Source organism: Syngnathus scovelli, chromosome 9 (assembly GCF_024217435.2).
Source record: "Syngnathus scovelli strain Florida chromosome 9, RoL_Ssco_1.2, whole genome shotgun sequence".
NCBI lineage: Eukaryota > Metazoa > Chordata > Actinopteri > Syngnathiformes > Syngnathidae > Syngnathus > Syngnathus scovelli.
This window is the reverse complement of record NC_090855.1, coordinates 9,064,772-9,091,382: the sequence shown is the minus strand read 5'-3', so window position 1 is coordinate 9,091,382 and position 26,611 is coordinate 9,064,772. Positions and strand designations below refer to the sequence as shown.

At 38.6% G+C, this 26,611-nt stretch overlaps 1 protein-coding gene across 1 annotated transcript in view; it reads left to right on the top strand.

The window, feature by feature from the left end:
* Positions 1 to 6,956: 6,956 nt before the first annotated feature.
* The window catches only part of me1 (malic enzyme 1, NADP(+)-dependent, cytosolic), a 44,753-nt gene continuing 25,098 nt past the window's right edge, over positions 6,957 to 26,611 (top strand). Inside the window, exons 1-2 of the mRNA XM_049729840.2 lie at positions 6,957 to 7,158; positions 24,214 to 24,347. Of these exons, the coding sequence (XP_049585797.1) occupies positions 7,030 to 7,158; positions 24,214 to 24,347 (263 nt within the window). The 5' untranslated portion in view covers positions 6,957 to 7,029. The remainder of the gene's footprint in view (positions 7,159 to 24,213; positions 24,348 to 26,611) is intronic.

Here is a 26,611-nt window from a genome sequence, read left to right as displayed (position 1 = left end):
ATTTTTGTTGTTATGTTGTCTTCACCTAGCCGATGTTACCAAAATACTGTTGCTGATAAGCAAAATAAAGGCAGATGTTCAGCAATTCTCAAGTTAAACATTTACATACAGTATACGTAAATCTTTTTAACATCAGTCCAGGTGTTCATTTCAGGCTTCAAAATAAACTTCAAACCCGGGGCGTCATTGAGGTAAAACAACTGTGAAACTTGGTTGAATGAACAAAATTCTGTGAATAATCATTCAGCAAACATTGAATTATTTTCATGGGATTATTGGTGGGACCACCATATTGGGAATGTTAGCATCTCTGAGTCTGTGAAAACCATGCTGGATCAAATGGATCAGTCAAATGAGGCATACTGACAAACAACAATGAAATTATAATGATTATAAAATAAAATAATTGGACTGATTTAGCCATTCAGCCATTACTGCATGTTGAAAGTGTACACACCATTCATAATAGTGGTACATAAGGGTACCTGGTATTCGCCCTTGTAAAAACAAAACAAAAAAAACACGATTGCTGATATGAAATGAAAACTAATGACGAAAATGTGTGTTTGGAAATAAAAAAAAAAAATATGAATTGGGAATATGAGGTGTTGAGCATGGCACTGTTGGGCTGTATTACACTTCATGGTTCAAGTGGCAATTCTGATGTCGCTCTGAAATAGCAAAATACAGATATGGATCATGGCAGCATCATTGCTGTGATGCGATAGCAGGGACATTGCAGCTAATAAAGACGCTAACTTTTAAAACTAACTAAGGTATAAAAGTTCAAAAGTGTCTTTGGCAGAGGCACCGAGAGTGCTTTGACAACATGCAGATCGGGATCTCTGACTTGAAAACAGATCAGAATGTGCTCTTGTATGTATGAGGCTGAGTTTATATGTGTATGTGTTTACACTGACTGCCCATATTTTCTTTTTCTGCTGCAATAAAAACATAAAAATACCATTCCACATCACACGCCTGTTTGCATCTGAAATATGCACCACAGATCCCTTATTATACATTGAGAATAAACCAGCAACTCAGCAAAGTACCTGTTTGCATTTTTTCTGCCCCAAATATCTGTGGATGTGGGGTTTCTCCTCATGACTGATGAGCTTGTCATTTGCTTCCGAAACCCCCAAAGTACATTAAGGCTTATATGAACGTTCTTTGAAATGGTACTTGAGACTACATGTGGAGCTTGTTAACTGACTTCTCTCTAACATATAGTGGGAATTATATAGAGTTCCTATAGCGCTGTGGATCCCATGCTGAAGCTCTGTTTTCACTAAAATGCATGACCGGTAGCCCATCAAACCATTAACCGAACATTTATCAAGAACTGTGGTCTGGAAAAGGGATGGATGGAATAAAAAGACATAGTGGAGCACATAAAGCAGGGGTGTGCAAACTATTGTGCTCAAACGTCACATTTGATTTATAAAAATAAAAATAAAAAACAGACAGATGGACCTCGTGGACAAGGTAAAATAGTTAAAATGTGTATATAAAACATTTAACTGTTTATTCTATTAATACTCATTTTTTAAAAATTTGTTTTAAAATTTTGAATAAATGCTATTTTTATTTTTTTCATTTTCTATTTGAGTTATGAATTTAGAATTATTTACAACAAATTAATTACTAGACTCCTTAACGTCTATTTGCCAAACAAGCACCTAAGGTGGAGGAGTTGGATTCAGTGCTACAAAGGCATATTTGATCAAGTATTCATGCCTCTTCCTGTTAACTGATCTTCAGCATGTCTGCACTGCGACCTGAGAACTGTTTAGATAAGCAAAATATGACATTTTTATCCTTGTTTACATTGAGGATTTGGAAAGACAAGGTGTTTTTAATTCACATTACTCTGCCAGAACTTGAGACATGAGAGAGGAAGAAGGTGCAGATAGATCAAGGTACTTTTGAGATGGTTAACTGATGTAATTGAAGAAGAATTTCCGCTTCAGATATGTTGTCTTATTTCATTTCAAAAACATTCATTCATAGTCACAGGAATGATTGGAATTATGAGGCTAGCAAGAGGGAACAGCAAATTATTGTGCAACTAGTTATGGGGTAGCAAAATCATGTACAGTATGAAATAGTTAGAAACAAGCAATAGAGTGTAATTGTGGATTGAAATATTCATACATTTTCATGGGTTTAATCAAGTAAAGCTGAAGAATGTCAAAGTGGGCCCCATATCTTACAATTCTGATGTGGCCCTTGGTCAAAAGTTTAGTCACACCTGCTTTTGGGGTCAAAAAGATTAAATAAACACAATTTAGAACTACTTAAATGCCTTAATCGCCCTCCTTTCCTGGACAAAACGAGAGCCTTTGTTGTCGTACCATGTCACTTTTTTTATGCTTTAATGTTACTTTAAATAAGACTGTGTTGAGAAAGTTTTTTCTTTCTTTTTCTGTGGACAAACTGAGGCCGACAAAGTTTCAATTTGTTTTTCAGATCTGTTTTGAAAAATCTACTAGGCCCACTAAGACTGGGATTTCATCATGCTGTCATTCTGTATGACACATAATTTGTGGGCACAATTATTATTAAAAGTGACCAAATCATACTGACATGTTCCCACATGAATGGAACAAACAAACTCCAAGGCAATACTCATATTGAGAAAAAGTAAAAAAGTATATCTAACCATTTTTATAATGCATGATTTTTAATTTGTACAAAAATAACAGCAACCAAAGAAGCATTATATAGAAATATAATAATACAATAAAAACAATAATAATACATTATTATTGTTCTTGCAGTTGTTGTTTTTTGGCAACAATTGACCATAAATCCTCACCCCTCCCGACTGATTGATGGAATGACGGCAATGCCACAAAGCTGCACAGTAAAATATTACCATGGGTGTTTCTGCGATTGAAAATATTCACATTTTATTTTAAGAAATGTTGATTTCCTAGGTTTAAGGTTGCAAGTGTGTCCTCAGGACATGTTTAGGTTTTCCTTTAATGCTCTTGAGCCATTCTGATCAAGCTCCTTCTCACACTACACATCAACTCAGCTTTCTCTAATAACGTAAGACAGGAAAGCTGCAGCTTAAACTTCTCTATTTTTTCCACCTTCCCAAATATCCCTGGGCTAAAACAGTGGTACATTATGACCAGACATCAATGAAAGAGCACATTGATTTGAGTGGCTGGGGGAAGGTCCTGTAAGGACCGACAGGAAAGCAAGAAAGAAAAGTGTGACGGCAGACTTGCAGTATCCCCTACATAATATTTACCCACCATTTCCTCTGCTGATAGGCTACTGTTGGTCCTCGGCATGCCTAACACCTTTGGACCACATTGATATAAGGTCAAAAAAAATAAAAGAAATCTGTGGGATGAAAACATTTGCCATTTCCTTCTGAAACCATCTCGGCAGCAAATGGTATGAAAGTTGTTCTGTAAACTATTTTAGCATTGTCTGGCATATTCTGAGTCAATTTCAGAAGTTCAAAGGTCAAAGAGTTTCCCAGAGGTGAGTACATGCCGGAACAGTTTTAATATGACTCATTTATAGCCTTGTACTTTAGCCCATAAACTCATTTTGCATTTTGCACCACTGTAGACATGAACGCAGTTGACTGGATTTGACCCCAATTGAAGCAGCTCGTGCTTGCAGGAGCCTGAAGTGCAACAAGTACATTTAGAAGCAATTGGGAGGATAACAAATTGTTGGCCAGGGAGATTGTAGAGTTCCTACAGGCACTTGGAGACAATGGTTAGATCATCTTCATATTTGCTTTTTTAATCTAATCAAGTTATTGATACTTCTAATTATCTACAAACATCACAAAACAACGGTGAATGAATATTATTATGTACTGACAAAAGATGATATTTAAAATAGAGCTCAATGAGCTAAGAGCACCATAACCATGTAATTATTGTTCACTGTTGTTTGATGCTGACATTCACATGTTCCTTTCATCTTATCTGTAAATCATAAAGATTATACTTGTCCTTGAACACTGCAGAATTGCAGATTGATATCCTCGGATTCACCTATTGAAATTCAAATAATTTAAAAAACAACAACACTGCAATTATAATGGACATCAATCAATCACACATGGATTTTCCCTATTCACAAATCAGCCTTTGTGACAAAAATTACATCATTCCAGCAACTAAACCGCTTCATGTGGCATCCTCATTGCCCACATTTTCCATACTGTACAACTACAAACATTTGTAACATACGTGGACAGTCAGTGGGGAAAAATATGGTGAATGAGCAAAAGCTGTTGGAAATAGCATGTTGTGACGGGTCGTTTCTTGATCTATCAGTTGCTATGAAATTACTGTGGTCATTTTTTTGCTTTATCCTTTTATTATGTCACCTTTATTCTGCCATATAAGCCTGGTTCTTTGATATATCACGTGCGATGCAGTTGCTCTGATCCTTTTAAGCTTTGTCCTTTTATTATGTCACCCTTATTATGTCATATAAGCCTGATGTCTCTTGGTATAGAAGCTCGAGTTACACAGTGACTAATTGTCAGGACGTCGAGCTCACTCCTAGGGAGAATGTCAAGTTTTGTCTTTACGTCCAGCCCTGCTCTCTTATACTTTTCAACTTCTCTGTCATGTCTGCATCGGGGTCCAAATCCTACGCGTGACATCCCAATTCTTTGTTTACATTTAATTTTGTTAAATGTATGTAGATTGTCCACTGTGTTGTTCGTATGACATAGATGCTCTTTACTGCCTCCTACAGTCTGGCTAAAGGCTATAGCTAGATACTAAAAACATCAGACTCAGTCATCCAGTTACTAGAGTGTAAACGCAGACAATCAGGTGATAGAGAAATCTGCATGACAGACATTGAAGAAGTGCTGATGGTGGAGTGCAGACCGTTTTATCTACAAAGAGAGTTCAGTGCTGTGTTCATGCGAGCAGGCTGTTTCCCAAAGACTCCGGAACTATTCCTACTGCATGATCTCATAGATAAACAAGAATGCTCAACCAGATGCCATGTTTGCTGCAGCGGCACATTACAGAAAATTGTCAGTAGGCAAGATTTTCCATGGCTAATAGAAGATAGAAAAAAGAAAAGAAAAATATCAAAGAAAAGGAAAAAAAATGTCAATAGGCTCATTCCCAAATGCAAAACCAATATATGTGGGTGGCCACTGTACTATCATGAAAGCACAAACATCTTATGAAAACAACTCAACTATTTTTTTAATTGTGTTTTTACATACAATTGTTATCTGTTCTCCATTTGGTCGTTGAATTTGTTTCAATGCAGTAAAGAAAAGCGTAGAAATTATCAAATAATGAATTGTGTTGGCTGATATCCTGCATTCATTTCTTTTTTTAGTTGGGCAAATGTAGACAATGGCTTTTTTTTGGAAGCACTGTATTTGATGAGACAAATACCTAATTTATTTTGATGAGATTCATCATGTCCGTAATGCTATAAATAGATTATTTTGTTCAGACAAACCTTTGTTCACATGGTGATACAGTTTTCTGCATTAGGTCAGCATTAGGGCAGTGGTGGGAATAACTACCATGCTAATGACCAATTATTAGTTGGCTGGCATATAGACTTTTTCTCACTTCAATCAACATATAAAAAATATGCAAACATATAGAGTATTGACCTAGATAACAAATCCCAGACTGCCCTGTGTTCACTCTATTTGCTCCCTTGATAGAAACATTGAAGATTACACTGGCCCAGAGTGCTTCCCAAATCTCTCCCAGCATTCCGCATGCTCTTTTAATGCCAAATGGCGTCCTGCCTGAACCTCCAAAATAACTTCCCGCTCCTGATAGCAAAACAGAAGGCAGATGTTTACCGTTCAGATTTCAAACGAGAGAAATCCCGGTAGGCGCAAAAATCAACGTTAAGTTGGAGCAGGCTGGAGAAATCCTTATTACTGTATACACACTCAGGTCAAATATGAGGTACATCTATGCAAGCTAATGAAATCCAACAGAAAGAATAAAATGCATTCATGAAGACAACGATACTTGGCTTTGATTATATCATCTGGTCGGATCAGCATTTGTATCGGTCACCTTATTCTGTCCGTACTTCAACTACAATTTAGCAATGATAAAGTTTCTCCTAAACTCAGCTCTATGTTAGCACTTGAGATTGTAGCTGGAAAATGTTGCATAACAATTGTAACTGTGCCATTCCTGACCTCGGCTTCAAATTTCCTTGCGTCACTCCCATCACACATACCGTGCCATGTTAAGGATCATGTGATTGTAAGAAATGTCACATGAGCATAAATTCAAGCAATATAAGCATTTGTAATCAATTTCGTCATGCTTGTTACTCAAATAAAATTAATATTATCACAGCTAGCTGGTTCTCCAATATCTAACTATTGGCCTGCAAAAAAAAATACACACTCAAAGTGAAAAGTAAACAATATGTGGCAAAGTTTAGTATAAATAAGGAAATAATAATGATGGACTCATCGCAATGCACAGACACATTTTTATTTACTCAATTAGGAATCCGGGCCTGTTTAAGAGAATGCAAGGCTGACACGGCCGAAAGCGGATACACAAGTTTATTTCCAGCTTCTCCCAATTAATGGAATTTAATTGATATGCATGTTGCAGTATGTCAATGGCACAGAAATAACAAATAATAACTTTTCAGCAAATTAATATACATTGTCACACAGGTAAACTGGGGCAGAAATTCGAACCTTTATGTTTTGCCAATTGCAATGGAAATTCAATTGTTTCATTTCAATATTGCCAAGTGATTTATTCAGCGGCATACTTTCAAACGTCAATTGTGAGTGCTTTAATCCATTACATTGTTTCCAACAGTATTGTACTTTAACTCATCGTCCACCCCGGACGACACTTTGCTCATAAAGACTTTAATGGTTCCAATAAAGTGATTTGTTGATGAAGTGCAGTCGTGTGCCTTCTGCGGCTGAGGTGTGGTCACGTCTCAGCTTGGCTTGCACGTCGCATCCACTTGTTGTGTTCACAGCAGTTGTCGCTATTTAGAGATATCAACATGGCACACGGGCTGGCTCAAAAGGAATCCGGCGACCCGTTGATGCCCAAATCAGACGACAACAGGAGAACTTTCTTGTACACAGAAAAGAGGGGCTATGAGGTTACCCGAAACCCTCATCTCAACAAAGTAAGTGTGATGACGTCGGAAAGAGTTTGAACGAATTTCAATGTAGGCTACTAATAGCGTGTCCTGCCGCATTCAATGCTATAGGACGTTTAGCAATTCACTAAGTAACTGCACGAAGACAATATTGAAATCGTAAACGATTTCAATTCATTTGAAAAAAAAAAAGGATCACATAACATTCACATTTTGTAGCCTCCATTTACTTTGATGACATAATATTTCAGGCACTGACAAGTTTCAAAGCCTTTGTCAACTTTGATCTTTATAATTGAAAATAGATGAATGCTACATTTTTGTGTGCTTGTGTTTTTAGTACTATCATTTCAAACCAAGATAGTATAATATACATCATATTATGCAAAGACCTTGCACAGCTCCACCAAGTTGTTAATACAAGTATAATTTTGATCGAAGTGCCAGTATACATGACTCCGGAGGAGCATTTGAACACAGCATTAGCCAGAAGGTTAAGTATCAGCATTAGACGGTTATATTTAGATTTAAAGAGCCCCAACTGTGTCGCCATGCCATGTAACATTTACTTAACAGTCTATGCTTGACATTATAAATGAGAAGTGCCCACACGAATATTTATACATTTTATGTGGGTCGAAGATGAAGTCACCATGACTTGCAGTATTTGTAAATGGCGAACCCAAGTGCTCACTGTCAATAGTTATAGTAAACCAAGCTACGTGTTGCCCTTTATTGACATTCGTTTCTGTTGAATTGTTATGAGTGTGGTTGTGATGGTAATGGGGACACAAAGAAGGGCAGATATTTAAGCTTGAAAGTGGAGTGACTGAGAGTGTGAGCATTCTTTCACTGCTTGCGGGATTAATCGATTTAAGAGTATCAGCGACTGTCATCCATGAACCACATAGGAGAACAATACAAGATTCTGGGTTAAACATGTTAGGATGGTGCTTTTCATAAAGCAAAATGAGGAACTAAGCTAGAAAGGTGCATCATCACGCCGAGAAATGTTGAGCCAACTGTTGAATTTCAGAAGGGGCTCCATGATTTTATTGCTGAAAGGGCTGCCGGGTTCCATCTATGCAGACGTATACTTCAACCTGTCTCTTTGTCTGCAACAAACACAACCTGAACAATAAAGCCCCTGCCACGGCTGTTCCCGCAAATTCTCTGAGGTTGTGTAGTATAATAAGGGCCTCAGAGGTCATTGGTCCAGCTTGGGGTAATATGAGCTCTGTCCATGGTGCTGATTGACCACTAAACTTTTCAGCGGGGTACAAGTTTTGTCCATTTTCTCTGGAATAGTGATATAATGTAATAGTTGTCTGATGCTAATTTATAAATAGATACTGACATACAATCAACTTTGTGTGATTTGTCCATACAGTCCTGAGATGAACAAACAAATACATGGCAGTAACATCAGATCCATAGTAACATGAACATCAACATTATTATCAAGTGCTGCTTTCGGCTGACTTGGGAATCATACAATCAATCAATCAATCAATCAATCAATCAATCAATCAAATCTTGCATGTTTTTAGCCTAGTGAGTACCAAATGCCAAAGACAGGTAGGTTATAAGTCAGTTGCAGGGAACATAGCCTATTCGTACATTCACACATAGATAATTGAAGGGAATTGCTAAAATCATATTAACTGCCAATCCAAATGATCAATTTACGACAAAACCTGTATGATCTTTATGAATTTTTAGCAATAATCTAATTATTTATTTTTCAAAAGGGTATCAAAAGGGTAGCCCTGCGCCTAAATTATTACCCAAGTAGTAGCAGTTGGTGTCAAACAGCTCACTCGTGATCACTTGCTGTCAGTAAATGTATTTTTGTCCTTCAGCCTCAATGTTCCAAGTTGCCTGTTGTATATCAACAATAGTGTTTTTCATTCAACTTTTTCTTTTCTAACTTTTGCACTTGGAAAGGGAAAGGTATTGCTTTTCCACATTTAGGTATTTACATTTGTGTAAACAGAAAATATGCGATAAAACAGGAGTATAAAATCACATTAAGTGTTCAACTCGAAATTTTATAAATCAGTACTTGACCACGTGATTTGATTTGGAACAGTTTTCACCTTTAAACTTTAAGTATAAATGTTTGGAGTCGAGGTCAAATTGGATAATCCAAGCTTCTGGTGCTGTAAACTGTTTGTTGATATCTCAATTTACACTCCAGGGCTCATGAATGTCCCCACTGTGCAAGAATGCTCTTAAACAGGGCTCGATAGCTTGACCTAATTCATGTAGTAGCCTGCTTGGTTTACCATCTCAGATGTTACATGCTGTTTTGTCTCTTAACAGAAGCTTTTTATGACCTGGGCACTGGGTGAGGCATTGCGGCTTTTGTGTTAAAACAAAAACAAGCCTTTCCTTTACTCGACTGGTTTAGTCTTTCTTTGTGCAGTGTTGAAAGTGAATGTTACAACACTTTTAATCCCAGTTAAAAGTGGGCTACCTTACCTCACAATTTGGGCTGCTTTTATAATGCTTGGGAGTGGGAATCATCATTTTTCATTTTGTCGATTTATCCTTCATTATGCTGGTGTTTCATACACTCGTAAATGCTATATTTGCTGTTACTGAGAGGTGGCTCTGTCAAATCAAAACCTTCTCATCTGTTGTGACACCCGCTCAGGATTTTGAGTAATGGGTGAAAAAAGTGTTTCCTTTGCAGCCGGGTGAAGCCTCCACTGTCAGTGCTGCGCCTGAAGTGGGCCCGAGGAAATTGAAGCAGAAGGTCGGAAATGACTACTAAAGCATGTTAGTGGCCAGGCACAGGCGGGCCTCTGTGGCTTACCCAGTAGCACATTGTTGCTCTCCATCTGATTTCAGGGAACCCTGGGGATGAGGTGTGTTTACCTCACCCAGGTCAAGTCCACTTCACCTCTAACAGTAGCCAGTCACTGCACAACCTGCTAATTGATGCTGAGGGAAGCGGTGCTGAAAGCAGCCTGTCCTCACACTGACAGGCTTTGATTTCCTTTTAATCTCTGCACACACGCTATACGTGCACGCACACTGGGCAATATATGTGTCCATGGCCTCACATTGCTCTTTGGTTAACTTTGCCTCCTCCTTCTTCGGAGGGCGAACCGGATATAATAGATGTGTTTTGTGTGCGCTTGCAGTGCGATAAAGAGATGAAGTGGGGTGCGGGCTGTAGAAAGGGGTCTCTGTGGCGAGGACGAGAGTGCTGGCCATGCTCCACAGACGTTCTCTGTCTCTCTGCTTGATCTTACATTAATGAGGCATCTGTGTGATTCCCAGCCCTCACTACATCTCTGATGCCGGTTCCGCCTGCTGCTGCTTTGAAAAACAACATCCTCTCTAAAGGCCACTTATAGCACCCAATTGAGGATGCTGTTTCACCTCAAAAGCTCAACTGACTTACTTTCTGATTCTGTATCGTAGACGACCATAATGTGCAGTAACGGGTGCAGAGAACTGGGAAAGTTGTTTTTAGGCCTGTTTGATAAAAGGAAAGAGGAGATCGTTTACACAGAGAGAAGATGTTACTGTAAGACTCCCTCTGCAGCAAAATTGTATGAAATCGGAAACTGAACAGACGCAAAAAATCTTTTATATTTCCCACCATAGTATATATATATAGAGAGAGAAAATCCCAATAATTATGGACACTATATAGGATTAATAAAATGTTTAATTAATTAATAAAATTTTAATGGAAACATTTTTGAAAAGGGTTAAGTCAGAGTGTGAAAACTGTGGCAAGAATCCAAGAACCAGATTTTTAAACAAATAATGATTGAAAAAAACAAGTAAATGTGGGGGAAAAGGGGAAAAAAAGTTAATCACTGTGCAGACCATGTCGTGACTTGATCTGATGACCTTTTCAGGCGAAGGACTGAAATTAAAAGCCTGTTGTTGGTTAGTGAAAACCAGTGAGTGTATCTGATTGGGCACTGAAGTTGTGATGGTATGCTAAATACTGCGAGTCCTGATAAACCAGTACAACTGGAAGTCATTAGACTCTCATGTTTGTAACTTCGGTTTGGCTGCAACATTCGTCAGCTATTGCTCTCAGATTCTTTCACCAGAACTGAATTTTCCTCAACACGTGGCCAATATGCATAAATCTATGAGCAAACAGCATACAGAAAATTTGCCAATTTACCAAATCTGCAATGGAAACATGACTTTGGCTGTATTTGGCTTTACCTTGTTTAGTTACCATACAATTGCCATCTTCATTTCAGTGATTTCACATCTGTTGTGAAACATGTGCACTTGAGTTAATTTCGCAAAGGTTTCGAAAGACGCATTATCTGTCAAGTCTATTGGAATGGTAGGAAGAAGTGGAGCTCGCCCACACCGCAAAACTCTTACTTTTCCACTTTAGTCACTAACCTTGAAGATCCACTTTTGAAGCAAGCCAAAAGGACCACATCATCACATCATAGTGAAATTGTACAGACGAGATCCTCAAGCCACAAACTTGAACGTTCTCCACACCTTGGCCTATGCCTAAAAATTATGTCCATAAAGATAATCAACAGAATCAATAAAAAAAGGCAGGCTTGATGAGTTACTGGTGATGATGCTAACAGTTTTTTTTTTCTTGCTGCAGAGCAACAGGACTTGTCAACCCCTACCTCACAGTGTGCGTGTGCGTGTGCGTGTGCGTGTGTGTGTGTGGGTGGGCACTCGCTGTAATACAGATATCAGTAATATGATCTGACTATCAGTTCAACTCTCCACACAAAGACTTCATCCACATAGGACAAACTCTCCAGCTCAGAGTTTTGTGTTTATTGTAAGTCAGTCCTCATTCATGTGAGGACAACAGAGACGCCATTAGTCTTGCTCAAACAGCACTCTAAGCCTCGTCACCTTCCTATGAATCTTTTCTTATGCATCGTACCTCTTCTATATTCCTCCTTTCCTTTTTATCAATGCTGCTTTTGTTCAGAATATTAGTATGGTGGCCGCTCTTAAGAGATACAGATGCGAGGATTTAAGGTGGTATAGGACGACTTTTTGTTCACATTTTCCTAAGGCCACAAAAGATTGCGTCAGTGTGGCTAATGCTGCGTCGATTGACCTTATAAAAATAGACTGAGAAAAGAATAAAGCAATGGAAAAGGGTTTCTTCAAAGCACTCTTCACTAGCGTGGAAGTGCTCTCACTGGTGACTACTGGTGCATATATTAAATTAATTGTGACAAGATTCTCAAAGAACCCTGAATACAATAACTGACAGAATATGGCTGGATAGATATAATGAGACACCAATATGCTGGAGTGTTTCGTGAACAAATCTGTCAGATTAGCTTTATCTATATATCTATATATACCTGAACAGGGCATCAGAATGCTTAAGCGCTACTGTTCTCTAATAATATAGTTTTTAGGCTCAAAGGGTTAGTTGCTGATTCCTTGTGAAACTTGGCCACCTTCCCAGAAACACTCAGGTTCCTTAGGGATCTGCGTTGAGGAGGATGAAAAGGCCACCTTAAAAGGATCAGCTGCATTTAAGGAGAGCTCCATGGCCCTTGCCTCCACCCTCTCTCAAGGCTGCCCTCCCTATGTCAACAGCAGCTCATTTTTCAAGGGCTATTGGACCAACAAACTTGTCTGTACATTCACAAGTGGGATCTTTTTTATTTAATCAGCCCAGATATTGCATAAGGATGAGGATTTGAAAACAGTTTTGGGTAATATCACAGCTTGTTATTGCCAGTGTGGCATCTTGAGGATAATTTTAGGATTCTATAGATCTTGCTCTTGAATCACAAATGTAGGTTGAGGGGAAAGGTGTGAAGGTGTGAAGTGCTACTGTTTTATTGAATTTATATTGGAGCCCCTTCATTACACATTTGCACCAGATTTCCCAGCAGTTTTTTTTTTTTTTTGACATAACAAGCAGCATTTGTTAGAGGTTAAATGAAGGATTCCATTAAGGGTTGATTGACAGTTTCCAGGACGATTGCCTTCACAATTGAAAGACATGGAAATTAGCAGACAATGGCATATTCTTATTCTGAGTTATGTTTACTGAGTATACAAAACAGCACAATGTGGCAACCAGAAGACATGCCGCTTCTGTATTACTTTCCCAGAATATTGTCGGCAAGTCAACTGTCTGTAGTTTAGTCCCTGAAGAAAACCTTAATTTATGCTGAGCATCATAATTATGAGGTTTTCTGTGACCACTGAAGATGCAGATAGTTTGTCTTTGTCTAAAAATCTGTTTCTGGTCTCTGCTAAGTGGAGAAAAAATTACCAATGTTTGAGCAGAGTAGAACTGTTTTGGTTAACACTCATTTTTTTTGCTTTAACAAATGTTTGTTTTTGTTGAAATGACTTTATTTTAAACTAGTATGTTTTTTATGAACAGGATTGCTTGAATTTTAAAGCACCCCTAGCACTCCACTTGATCTGTCTTATTCTGAAATGGCACAAAGAACAAATTACACTTAACCTTTTCTAATACAATAGAAGTGTTGTATGCACTTGATGTGGCTCTGTATTTAAAGCAAGTTAAGCAGCTGTCTTTATGAGTAATGCTAGAGTTGACCGTCTTATTTTTGTGCTGGTCTTATTCATTTTTGTGAGTAGATTAAGCATTTAGAAGACAAGTTGCTTGCAAACTGCTGTGAAATATTGTCTCCCAAGATCTCTTGTTTTAATAACCCGTAATATAATACCAAAATGAAAAAAAAACATGGCCTAATAAAATAATGCATAAGTAAGAGCAGTATTACAAAAGCATATATAGAATGGTTATGGACAGCAATAAAAAAAATATTTAATATTTAATAAAAAAAAACCTAAACCCCAAACTGAAACTGGTAACCATGCAACATTGCGAACTTGACCCAATAATCTGATAGTATTGTGAGGAGACTCCAAATGTGTGCATAATATGGATAATTGACATTGACACACATCCTGAGACCTCTTTTGGTATGATAGTGAGATTTGTTATCAGTAAGTTGATGACTGATGGCAGCCATGGCCTCGACACACTCCTCCCTCTTTGTATGTCAAAGTGGTTCCAAGCAATGAATGGAGTGCCAGGGGGAAAGTCTGAGTGAGGATATTTCTGGGGAGACTCGAGAGGTTACTATTTGTGTTGGAACCAGTCCATCTGGATTCAACTTCATGGCGGTTGTATGTTTGGCAGATCCAAAACATACGATAGTAAGCATGAGCAAATTCACATGAATGTGCATTCTGGCATGAATGAAAGCACAGAATTCATTCCTGACTTCTGCATCTTCAGCAAGGAAGGCTTTCACTCGCGGTCTGCTTTGCTGTCAGTGTGATTGCATGAAAACTACCAGGCTGAGCTAGCTTAATGAAGTGTAGCGGGGATGAAAGCATTAGAGTTCAAAGAACATCCGACTCAAAAACAGCATTTATCCGAAAGCAGTCTGGTTGGAAAATACATTTCATTAAGCTAAATGCCATGCCTCTTTGTGGTTTCAGTTACAGTTTTAGTCCAGTTATCACTCTCATTCCTTCTCCCTTTACACTCTTAATTCATTACTTTGTCACTTCAAGGCAACCATCCATTCATTTTATATATATATATGGCTGGCCTTAATTATAGGGGGTCAACATGAGTCTGTCACAGTTGACTTTGGGCATGAGAAAGTATTCACCATGGAATGGTAATGAGTCAATTGCTGGGCACATGACATGACAGCAACAGACAATTATGGATGATTATGGAAGTGTCTTCAATTGACCTAGAGAGAATGATAAAGTACTCAGGAAAAAACAAACAAACATGCAAGCACATAGAGGGAGATCTGAGGCAAGCTTCAACCTATCTATCATCCATTGTGAGACAGGCAAGCTAACCATGAGTGCACTGTGCTGCCTGCAGTAAATTATTCAAAATATGATTCAAGAAACTATACTGTCTATTCTAAACTTAAGTGGTTTGATTTGTTTACGAAGCAAACTTTATAAATAGCACAAGGAGACAATGAAGCTGAGGTTTTCACTCCCTTCAGAAAATCATACCAAATTTCTGGATGAACAGTACATGTGGAAAAGACTAAATACAATTGAAATAAATTGTAGGCAAAAACATATTTTGTAAAAAAAAAATAAAAAAAAAAATACATGGATGCAGAATTAAGACAATGACAGAGAAGAATGTGTTTTTGGAATATATGTGTTTACTGGCCTCAATAGTGGACACAATTGTAAATTAAAAAGGAACAGAGTGCCAAGACTTAACATCTGTTAATGTCAGTGATGGCTAGTCATTTCCTCAGCAATAGATTTTTCATTTTACTCGATCAGTTTTGGAGAAATTATTGCTATTATTGTTGTGAATAATAACACAAAATGCATTCTTAGAATCTTCTTTTTCCATAACTATCACCCTATAGCAGATGAATATTATTCACATTGTTAGTCGATGCTTCATTGTTTACGCTTTCTATCTCCATTCGACGGTAGTCAATGGGGCCTGGGGCTTTTGTGTCTCTATAAACGGCAACCGCCAGACAAGTCCCTGAAAGAACTGTAAATACTGGCCTGGTCAGTGGCCAGTTACAGCTGATGAGCTGCTATGCTCGGCAGCCAGATGCTTGAACTCGATCATTGATTGATGAGTAAAAAGTGACCCTAACCACATGACCCCCCCCCCCCTGCAAAAATTCTAATTGTTTTTCTGCAATTTCTCTCCTTTTTCTAAATTCTATCTTCTAATCCCAACTGTGATAACTGTGGGATGAGTCTGCCATTCCTCCCGGACATCCACTCTCTTACCCCCACCAGCTGTTTTCACAGCGTCTAGACACACATGACTCTGCTGATAAAACAAGAAGACACTACAGTACATTACTCGACAATGAGTATGCTCTGAGGAAGTTTGTTTGATTGACTGGAGTCATAGCTCATCCGTTTTCATTTTATATCACATCTTGGCACATAATTAATGTCTTTGTCGTATATACGGTAGACGTGGTCCTGAGCATATGCAGAGAAATGCTCGCTATACAGTGTTTATATACACAACAGAAAACTGTAGGACTTGAAATGCCAACCGTGTCCATGTGTGCAGTGTCCAGACGAAAGTGTGTGTTTGTAAATAATGATGTGAGATCACTAAAGGAAACCATATTATGACTCAGTGTTTCTTGCAGCTGTTGGCCGTAGCCCCGTCCCAATGCGGGCACTATTGGTCATGAATTTGTCAGGAGGTTTCCTTTGATAGCAGCGAGATATTCCAGTTCTGCTGACTCCCAATAAATAAATGCCTCCCCCATTGACTTTGCTGTCTAGATTGTCCTAAAAACATATCCAGGGAAAATGCTGTACAAGAAGGAAATGGCGAGACTGAATCATGTGGAAGAAATGGGGTTGGGTTTATTTCACCCCTTAGTGGGAGTAACTGAGATGCAGCACTACTTTGGCTTATGCTGAATTTTTAGGAAGTAGACGTGGCAGTGTTAGAGAAAGAATGGTGCTTGTGTAGATTTTGTGGGAAAGTTTTAGTGCTCGATGGTCCCTGTTTGATCAGCTGTTGTTGGTTTTCTGATCTGAGGATCCCTGACATCACTAGATGAAGTGAATCAAGATTCACAGACTCAGCCAGTGTGTTGTCATTGTCCGTTTCAGTATTACTCAGTATAGTTTAAGCTTTTTAACTGCGTTCAAAATCAACATCTGTATTGGCAGCTACTGCGGATGTTTTTAGTGCGCATTTAAGAGTAAGAATTGTGCGGGAAGATTTTTGACATATTCAAACTATATAACCACCCACACCACTTTCATTTAATTGAGAAAAAAAAAAACACTAAAGTAGTTTAAATGGGTTTTTGCAGTTATTTTGAGTGAAGCACTAGTACAGATATTTATATCCATGACCTCAAATCACCCATTTTCTGGGACCTGTTTTCTTCAAACTGTTCTTGAAAATAATTATAGGTGAAAACTGAAATGACATAGCCATAGACAATGATTTCCTTTTTCTGACAACAAATGGACTTTAAATCAATATTCAAGGCAAGGCAATTTTAGGATGGAATTTTGGCCAAGCAGACACATGGTTTGGATTATCACATCCAGATGATAAAGATCCTTTTTAACAGTAACTAAAATCAACAGTCAACCTCGTTAACTACACCAAAATAAAGTATGTAGCAAACTTGATTATCTTATATTGTATAACTTGAATATATTGCCATTTATTATGATAACATTAAATTGGTTTTAACTTTAAGGATGCATGACTTCACAGACATGACCCAAAAGATAAGTAAGGAAGGAAGGAAGTAAGGAAATAAACAAATAAATGAATGAATAAATAAATGAATCATGACATCAATAACCAGTGAAAAATGTTTATGCAAATATTTATTTTAAAAGGGGGATTTGTAAAAAAATATATATATATATATATATATATATATATATATATATATACAATATCCGAGTGTTTTTAAAAGGAAGAAAATTTGCGATTTTGGCCTTTTAGCAAGCAACATCAATGCACATATGTTGCTTATGGAATGAAACCAGATCTGGACCCTGGGCCTTGAGTTTGACACCTGTGCCATAATGCGTCCATGAAATCGGAGAGTGGCCGACTATTACAAAAATACACAAACATCTTTAAAAGAATTGTTGCCATTTGGTTTTTGAATTGAGATAATCTTCCCATCCCTGGTCTCGATGACTACTCTTACTGTTAAACTGGATTCCATACAGCTGTGGGCGCTTCGGAAAGGCATTCACATATGCCTAGTCACTGTCTTTAAAATAATATAAAATAACCACATTTTCCATTTACTACATACATTTGAGAGGTTGGATTTGCTCCTACCGTTTAAGATAACTTCAGCATAATGTCTACTTAAACTGACTTAATTTAGTCATGTTGGTGAAAAATGCTGGTGCAGCACCACTGCAACATAAACACATTGCAAATGAGAGGAAAGTGAGGTTAAGATGGCTTTCGCTACACAGTACATCCCATTTCGAACGAGGGGTCAAACCAAAAGTCCATCCCATGTTTATTGTCTTGGCCTCTTTAGAAAAAAAAGCAATCCCACGTCCACAATGAGTAGAAAAGTGCTTTGCAGTGATCTCTGCCAGGCCCTATATCAGTGCCAAACTTTTAAGCCCTCTCCCTGTTGACCTGCCTGTGGACTTTGGGTCCTATGCCTGATCAGTGACTGTGGTTGCAAAAGGCTCAATGAGGAGACCCCTCATGCTTTTAGGACGAAGCCAATCACAATGGTATTTGTTTCTTTCGGTGCAGAGGGCATTTCAAGTGAAGTGAACAAAAAAGGGATAAGGGTCATACGAGTTGAATTACCACGACTCAACAGACTTTATTTTGGATGCAGGACTGAGGTTTTTTTTTTTTCTTCCCTGAATTACATCATTTTAATGGTTTCCCAGAAAATACATTAAATATTTCTTTTTTAAGTTCAAGTTTCCAGTGTGCCTACATTTACTAAATCTGCAGGAAAAACCACCAAATCAGAATTGATTTTGGGTTCTGAAAGGAGATCATTTTCTATTTTATATTGTTGGTGTGACTTTCATCTTTTCCTATCAAGGATCACCACAATGAGTCATTTGCATGATTTGTTTGGCACAGTTTATACAACACGTGCCCTTTTTGATGCATCCTGCCCATTGTTTATCTGAGCTCGGGGTTGGCCCCGGCCTGGTAATGGAGTCCTGAACGGAACATAAACCCGCATAATCTGCTATGATGGTAGCAGCATGTACCACATAACTACCAGTGCATTATTTTCTATTTAATATAACTGAACTTTACTGGACCTATTTGGGTTTCTGAGTTCCCATGCAGATGCTAACAAAGGGAACAGATCTTCTGAGATTACTGTATGGATATATTAGATCCGTCGTTCTATGTTTTATGATAAATCCATATATGATTGTCAGCAGTCAGGAATAGCTGACATTGGGATAAAATTTCAGGGTGAATCTAAAATGCATTAAAACCATGACCTTATCTTAAATGTTCAGCTGTTTGTTGTTTCAGTACGCTGGACAAATTGCTGATCTCTAAAAAGGAACAGTGTGGTAAAAATCACTACAGGTACTTGATCCATGAATTAAAGGAATTCCATAAATGTTCACGCCTACGTCTTTTTAAGACTCATCCAGTCTCTCTGTATCTGTGTTGGCTTGTAAAAGTAATGTTGATCAATTTTCAGGCATTATCTTAGTGTCATGATGTGTGAAAAATACAATGTGCAATTACAATGTTTGGATTATTTTATTTGACACATCCATGCCTCTTGTTTTTAATTATTAATGAGCAGATGAATATAGGAGCGCTTCTATGTTTTACGCTGAAACTCTTGACGCCTCTCATGTCAAACAATGGCCATCCTGTGAACAAATTTGCTAACCTGTGGTTACAAAGCCAGTTTTTCAGTCTAAGAAGACAACTACCTCACTCATAACTGTAATGAAGTTCATGGCAGGGGAAATTACATACACCTGATGAAATAAATGATTTTTAGACTCATGGTGAAATACGAGAGATTATATTATGTGACAATAGTGTGTGAGAATAGTTTCCTCTAAGTGTGCATGTTGTGATAAGGAACTTACTCCTTTGGACCAAGTTAAATAAACAGTGGCGTTGAGGAATTTACAGTAACTCTTTCCAGACTGTAGTTGTAAGGATGGGAGTTTCCTGCTGTTTGGCCTCTGCATGGTTGTGACAGATGGGAATGAAAAGGTTGAAGTAGCATAATGTTTATGTTTTTGAACGTTTACCCTGACACGTTGCAATCAACCGACCATTTCAAACCACTGCGATGCCCAGAAGGAATTTTATCACTTACTTCAACTTTGATCTTTCCCATTTGGCAATCTGGTGAACTAATTAGCTGTTTCCTCTCAAATGAATAAAAGTATGGAATAAAAGTATGTTGTGGGCATGGAAGTAGTTTGAAGTTGAGGGATGCCCCATGATATTAATCATTTTGACTTTTGGCTTCTGGAATATGCTGCTGCGGGCATCACTTGTGTTGGCACATGGTGCGGCCACTTCAGATGTGGTTTGCGACATGTGGAAGCTTCTAGGGTTCATCCAGCCCAACCCAATACACAAAGAGAAGTGAACGTGGTAGCAGTCAAACACGATATGACCTGTGTTCAAACAAGCTCTATAATAGTGATAGTGTTGTTTGTAAAGCCTTTTATCTGTGCGAATCTTAAAGAGTGTTGACCGCTTTTGATGCTCTGATATCATTTTCTCAAAAGAACTTTTTTTTTTTAAAGTAATTCTAGCTATTCCAGTTATGGATCAAATTGGATCATGTTTGCCATTTACATTCCAAAATATGAACATTTCCATGTCAAAAATGGCCAATAATAAAATATTCTCCTAAAATTGTCCCACACTAACTGACAGTATCTCTTGGGGCACTATTTAGACTGGTGCCTGTTTCCTTCGCGTAAAAACATTTTTGTGCCAGCGCAAATCTAGTCTGCACTCATCTGGTTGTGCTGGCGCGAGAAGCAGACTTGCCTCCGATGCTCCTGCTAGTTTAGTGACAGAAAGTAGTCTTGGCGCAAAAAATGGATTCATCATCATTTTCATGGAGGAGCAACGGTTTAGTTCGGCATGTTTGGGAATGTGGTCACCTCACTGGGCGTTTCTGCCTTGGCTACCAGCGCATCTGCAATTTTGGTGGAAAAAAAGTAGACTAAATTCTAGACCAAAAAAAAGCAAGTCTATTATTTGACCAAGGTGTAGCCAGACAAATCAGTGGTGGACGATAGATAACATGTTTTCTATTTCATTCATAAACATAACACCAATGTGGTACAACCCCCAATCATTAATTGACAGATTATAATCCTCGTCATCATTTTAAAAAGTATTCTGGATTATAAATGCACCCCCCTCACTATTGTTTGTTTGTATGTGTGTGGTGGTCGCTTCCTACCCCCCCCCCTCCCAATTTCCAATGGTCAACGTAAATGTATTACTTGCACGTTTATCAGATGAGAGGCCAATTAATATTTTGATATAGCCCCTATTCCACTGAGGGACGAGCAATTGCGAGTGTTTGCAAAGGCAGTGAGTGTTGTGATCTCGGCAGGGTTTGTCACGGTTCATTTAAGGTTGAAAATGGTCACCAGACGTTTGGCAGACTGGACTTTTCATGTCGCAAGGGAATTTTGAACATGTTCAGATTTTACTTGTGGCAATAAAAAAAAGAAATCACTAAATGTTTTGTGAATATTTGCGACCTTGAACAAACCCCAATAAACTGACGATGAAAACACAATTGTTTGCTCAGTGGGATAGGGGCTTATAAATCCAGCAAATTGAAATGATCGTCAGATCTATTTACTTGCTGAGAAAAGGCCCATTGCAAAGCCAGTATTAAACTAAAACACAAGTCAACTTTGGCATCAATGGTTCCCACGCCTACACCAAGTCAGTCTCTGAGCTGTGCTAAACTTGAAAGCATAGGACGCTTTGAAATCATGGGAGTTCTCATGCACAATTACAAGATGAGATCATCTGTTTTCATTCTCTTTATCTTTTTTTCCCCCTGGATGACAGTTGGAAGGATGACGTGATTGATATGTTCTGTCGTAGAACAGCTTCAACCAGTGGCTCCAACTTCTTATAGTGCAAAATAAGCAGAACACACTATAAAAAATTACATCCAAGCTGAATTCAAACGGAATGTGGAAGGTCTGCTTTATTTCATTATTTCCCTGTAAAGCATGTTCACATAATTCTGGCTCTCCATGCTCATAGGCCAGCAATAGTGCCTTATGGGCCAGTTACTGTTTCAAATGAATGAAGTCTTATTTGAACATCTGGCCCTGTGAAAAACGCAACCCCTTTTATGATAATTGAGGAAAGTAACTCAACACTGCATCTGTCCATATGAGGTTTCTTAAATACAGGCTAGACTACAGAAAGGTTCAGTGCAGTTTGTGATTAAGGAGTCATACTCATGTGTCCTAAATCAAGCCCCTTGCTGCACCCAAAAGAGAAAAATATACTGGTAATGAATGATGCAATGACCGACACGTGCCCCTTGATAAACAAACACAATTATTCGATTAAAAGGATGTCAAGAACATGACAGGACTTAAATGCTTTTCATGTATTGTTTTTAGAATTTGTTTGAATTCAATCAATACAATCAGCCCTATACAGTCTGGGATTAAGGCTTGGCTCCATGGTCAACACAGATGTAGAAACTAACAATACACAACCATATTCACATGGCGGTGGCTTGGATTACTGTAATTATGATGGCAGGATTTGGTCCAATGACAGCGTTGTTTACAGTGTGCCCACTACTTTGCAGCAAGTTCTAACATGCTGAGATTTTACTGGGTGGCAGGTCATTTTGGGATTGACAGAAGACTCAAGAGCTGCATATGCTATTTTAAGAATCACACAATTGATTATAGGCATCATAATGATTATACTTTGGCACGAATGTGATTGCGTTTATTATGAAATATGAGTTAATTTGGTGGCTATTTTGCAAACCCAGAAATTAGACGCCTGGTTCACTAAAACGCCTCCGCTCCAACACAAATGATCAGATCATCAGCAAGTTCTGCATGAGTTGGTTCTACACGTGAGGATAGTTCAGGCTGCGCAGTTCCCAATGTGTGACTAAGAACCTTGTGAACACTCACCAATTGGACAATCCAGATGATGATACAGTGGTGAAGGGTGTGTGCTTCTGGGCCCCACCATTTGTTTGGTCTTGGGGTGTGCCAGTATTCATTGGTATTGCTGGTTGGGATTCTGTGGCTTAGTACGCTGACTAGGCTTTCTTGTGTCTTGTGATTCCTGAGGGAAGCCCTTTTGCGCTACTGGGAGGTATGACGTTTGATCATCCGCCAATGCATCACCAACCACCATGAGTCAGGCCTCATCCTCGTTTGAGCCCATCAGTGAGTGCTGAGTCAGTATTATTGGCCAACAGAGCCACTCAGTGTTTAGTTCCTGGGTCTCCTTGGGTTCTGGGTGGTACAGTGTCTATTTGTTCCTCTCAGTCCAGGTCATCTTTTTTCAACGCTGTGCGTGTCACTTGGTTTATCATTGTTTTCTTGAGAAGAAAACATTATAGTCTGAACACACCCCCATTAAGAAATTTCGCTACTTCTTTTGTTTCACGATTAAAATGTTATGAAACGAGGCTGGAAATGGAACACTTTAGATAGCTTATCAACCAAAGATAGCTAACCAGCCCTCCTAATAGGGGTTTGACGCCCTGGTAAGAGGTTCCAAACAGGAGCACGCATACGTACTTATTGCCTTATGTATCTGTGTCTATACATTAGGATTTACTCTAGTGGACAAGAATGTAACATCCCTTCACCTTTGGGTGAGGGAACGGGTACTGACAGTTGGTGCCTAACACCAAACAGAGTATCCACTCTTTTAAGGGGGGTGCTGGACTCCCATTGCGAGGGACTCCCTCATTACACTGACGGATTTAAATGCACATGTGGGCAATGACAGCCCAATTCCACTCTTGATCAGAAACCGAGCTGTGTTTGGTATTGTACATAAATTATCATCACCGATTGTCTGTATCAGGCCTGCCTATGTACGGTCCTTGAAAGCCCCGACCCAGCCTGTTTTAGGTGTATCCCTACTTCAACACACCTATACCAAGAAAACTCCACCCATGTGTACAGACTGCTCTTTAGGCTAGATTTACCACGAAAATAGGGCCCCGTGTGGGCCTCTCGCCCACTGACTCTATAGGGAACTTGCTTTTGTTGGGAAGCAAGGTGGCTGTGTTCACACTCACAACAGCTAAAACCACCCGTTTCAAATTAAACGCGTTTGAAAAATTTCCAAAACAACGGAAACTCCACCCTTGAGCACATTTAGACCACCATTTACCCTAGACTTGGCTGGGGACTAATGTAGAGCCCCGAAATTCACACAGTATAGTGTCATGTACAGTTGCAAATATGCACGCCTTTTATATTGCATTTACCGTACTTTCATACTCAATGTACACGTCCCTTCCAGTGTTAAAATTTGTGGTTATTAATGAGCTTTATCCTGTGTGTTTGAAGGGCATGGCATTCTCCCTGGAAGAACGCCTGCAGCTGGGAATCCACGGCCTGCTTCCTCCATGCTTCATTACTCAGGACGTCCAGCTGTTAAGAGTGCTTAAGAACTATGAAATGAAGAAAGATGACCTGGATAGGTGAGCCTCAAACACAGACTGAATACTCCCCAGTGTGTAGCCACACTCATGTTGTGCTTTCTTATCTTGTTTCTGGAATTTTTATAGATTTCCCAGAGGATTGTACCGCCTCCGCCTGAAATCTATATCTGGATAGTTTCGTATTTAACATCAAATATTTCATTAGATGTACTTGCCTCTTAACTCAGGCTTCCACCCAAAAAAAAAAACAAATCTCTGTATCCTCCCCTTTCCTCCCACGAGTATTTTTCTAAACCCTAAACATAACATTCAACATCAAGGCAAATCAGTTCTGTTTGCATGCTTCATTCCTAAGCAGTGTGTACATAGTACATAAATAAGTGTTGTATTTTGCGATACCGGGCTTGAAGCTGTACTACAGCCTGGTTCATTGGTTTGAGTTATGAGCTAAGTGCTTGGTATTATCTACTTGTGAATTGGCCTCCTTTTCCAGGCTTCTGTGCTTTTGTCACCCATTTTGTCATCAGTTTTCATTGTCAAGGATTTCTTGTGAGACGGACTTAAATAGATTCTTATTGCACTCTTGCATTAACACAATAATGACACCATAAGTTGATAAGATTTTTATCTTGATTCCCGTGTTGTATTGATGTCATTGAAGTGCATTCCATACTTTGTTCCCATGGATTAATACATGTGAATTGCCTGTCACTGCTTTATCATGGTTCAGTCTGCTTGACAACTTTTCATCAATGTCTTCACTTCAATGTTCACTGAGTTGCATTCAATTACTGGCCAACGTGATGAATTTTGCTCTATTATGACAAGTAATCACAACAGCACTGCAGCACAAGTTCATATCTCTGCATCCAAAATGTTGGCACATGACTCAAACTGGGACTGTCATCAAGAGGGAGTAAAAAATAGTCCAAGGCTCTGCCAATTTAAATAGTGCACTAAAGACGATCCTGCTTCCCAGTGGTCATATTAGAGAACAACAGCAAACTAAAAATAAATGTGCAGACCAGAGACACTCCTGCTAAGAAAAAAGAAATATAATAAAGATGATAGACTTGTTGCCTGTCTGTGAGCTTCCAGGAAAAACTGAGACAAGATACCATTAAAGTTCAGGTGTGAATAAAATTTTAGTCATTGTATTTTATTATGCAGCAGTGCAATGCATAAACGTCAGATTTAATGTGATATCTTGGCTGTTGGAGCAATAAAAGACAAATGTATTCAGTATTCTCAAGATTGGATTTGGGCCAATTTAACATGTGGCCGTTAATCTAATACAGTTTCGCCTCATGTTTTAAGGTTCAGCTGTTGCATTACCTCAATTCAAAGACATGCATGTAAACAGACTCAGTAACCAAACATAAACAATGAAACACATGTTTGAGTCGCCTGCCATTAAACTAAATAAACAAATAGCATTACAGTGAAAACATCAGCAGTAACTTAATATTAAGAATCCCATTCCTCAAACTTCCTTTGTAGAATTCTGTCAGAGGTGTCAAATCGAGGTTCAGACGGTAAAAGCCTTGCCACAGTTTGGCGTCAGCCACAGATGCGTTTATTCAACTGGCCGGTAAACAAGCACATTGAATAACCTGTGGCTTAAGCCAAACGGTGGCAGGCTTTTTACTTTCTGGACCTGGATTTGACACCTCTGTTTTCTGTTAACATACTTGTACATACAATTGCGTAAGATGGTTTCAGTCAGCAACAATAAAAAGCTAAGGCAGTACATAAAATGCCATTTTACACTGTACACTGTACAGCATCGGAAATTCTTTTAATAAATCCTTGACAAAAAACAGTAATCCTAATCTGGTTTTCCAAAATGAAAACATTTCTTAAGATCAGCCATCACCATCAGGCAATTTTGCAGCTGCTGCAGTTTAATATGTAGCAGAGAGGGTGTGGAATCCTTTCATCCACACAACAAGAGCCACCTTGTGCTTGAGAACTTATGGAAACTGTTCTGATTAGAAATAACAGTTTTTGGCATGTTCTGCCTAATTTGGGTCATATGCAACATTTAGTTCCCATTCAAAGACCTCAGACAATAAAGAGCTTGTGTAGGTTTTTCCCAGGATACAAGTAGTTATTGTATTTCACTCGGTTTGATTTTTTGCCAACTTTTGTCTTACTTATTTTGTCATTAGTTTTCTTTCATATAGTCTCTCCCAAGCAGTTCGTCACAGCTCCATATAGCTTGCCTGTTACGTCATTGAACGTAACATCTGACTTAAATAAAACTTCAATGGTTGAGCCCTCCTATGTTCATCAGGTTTGAG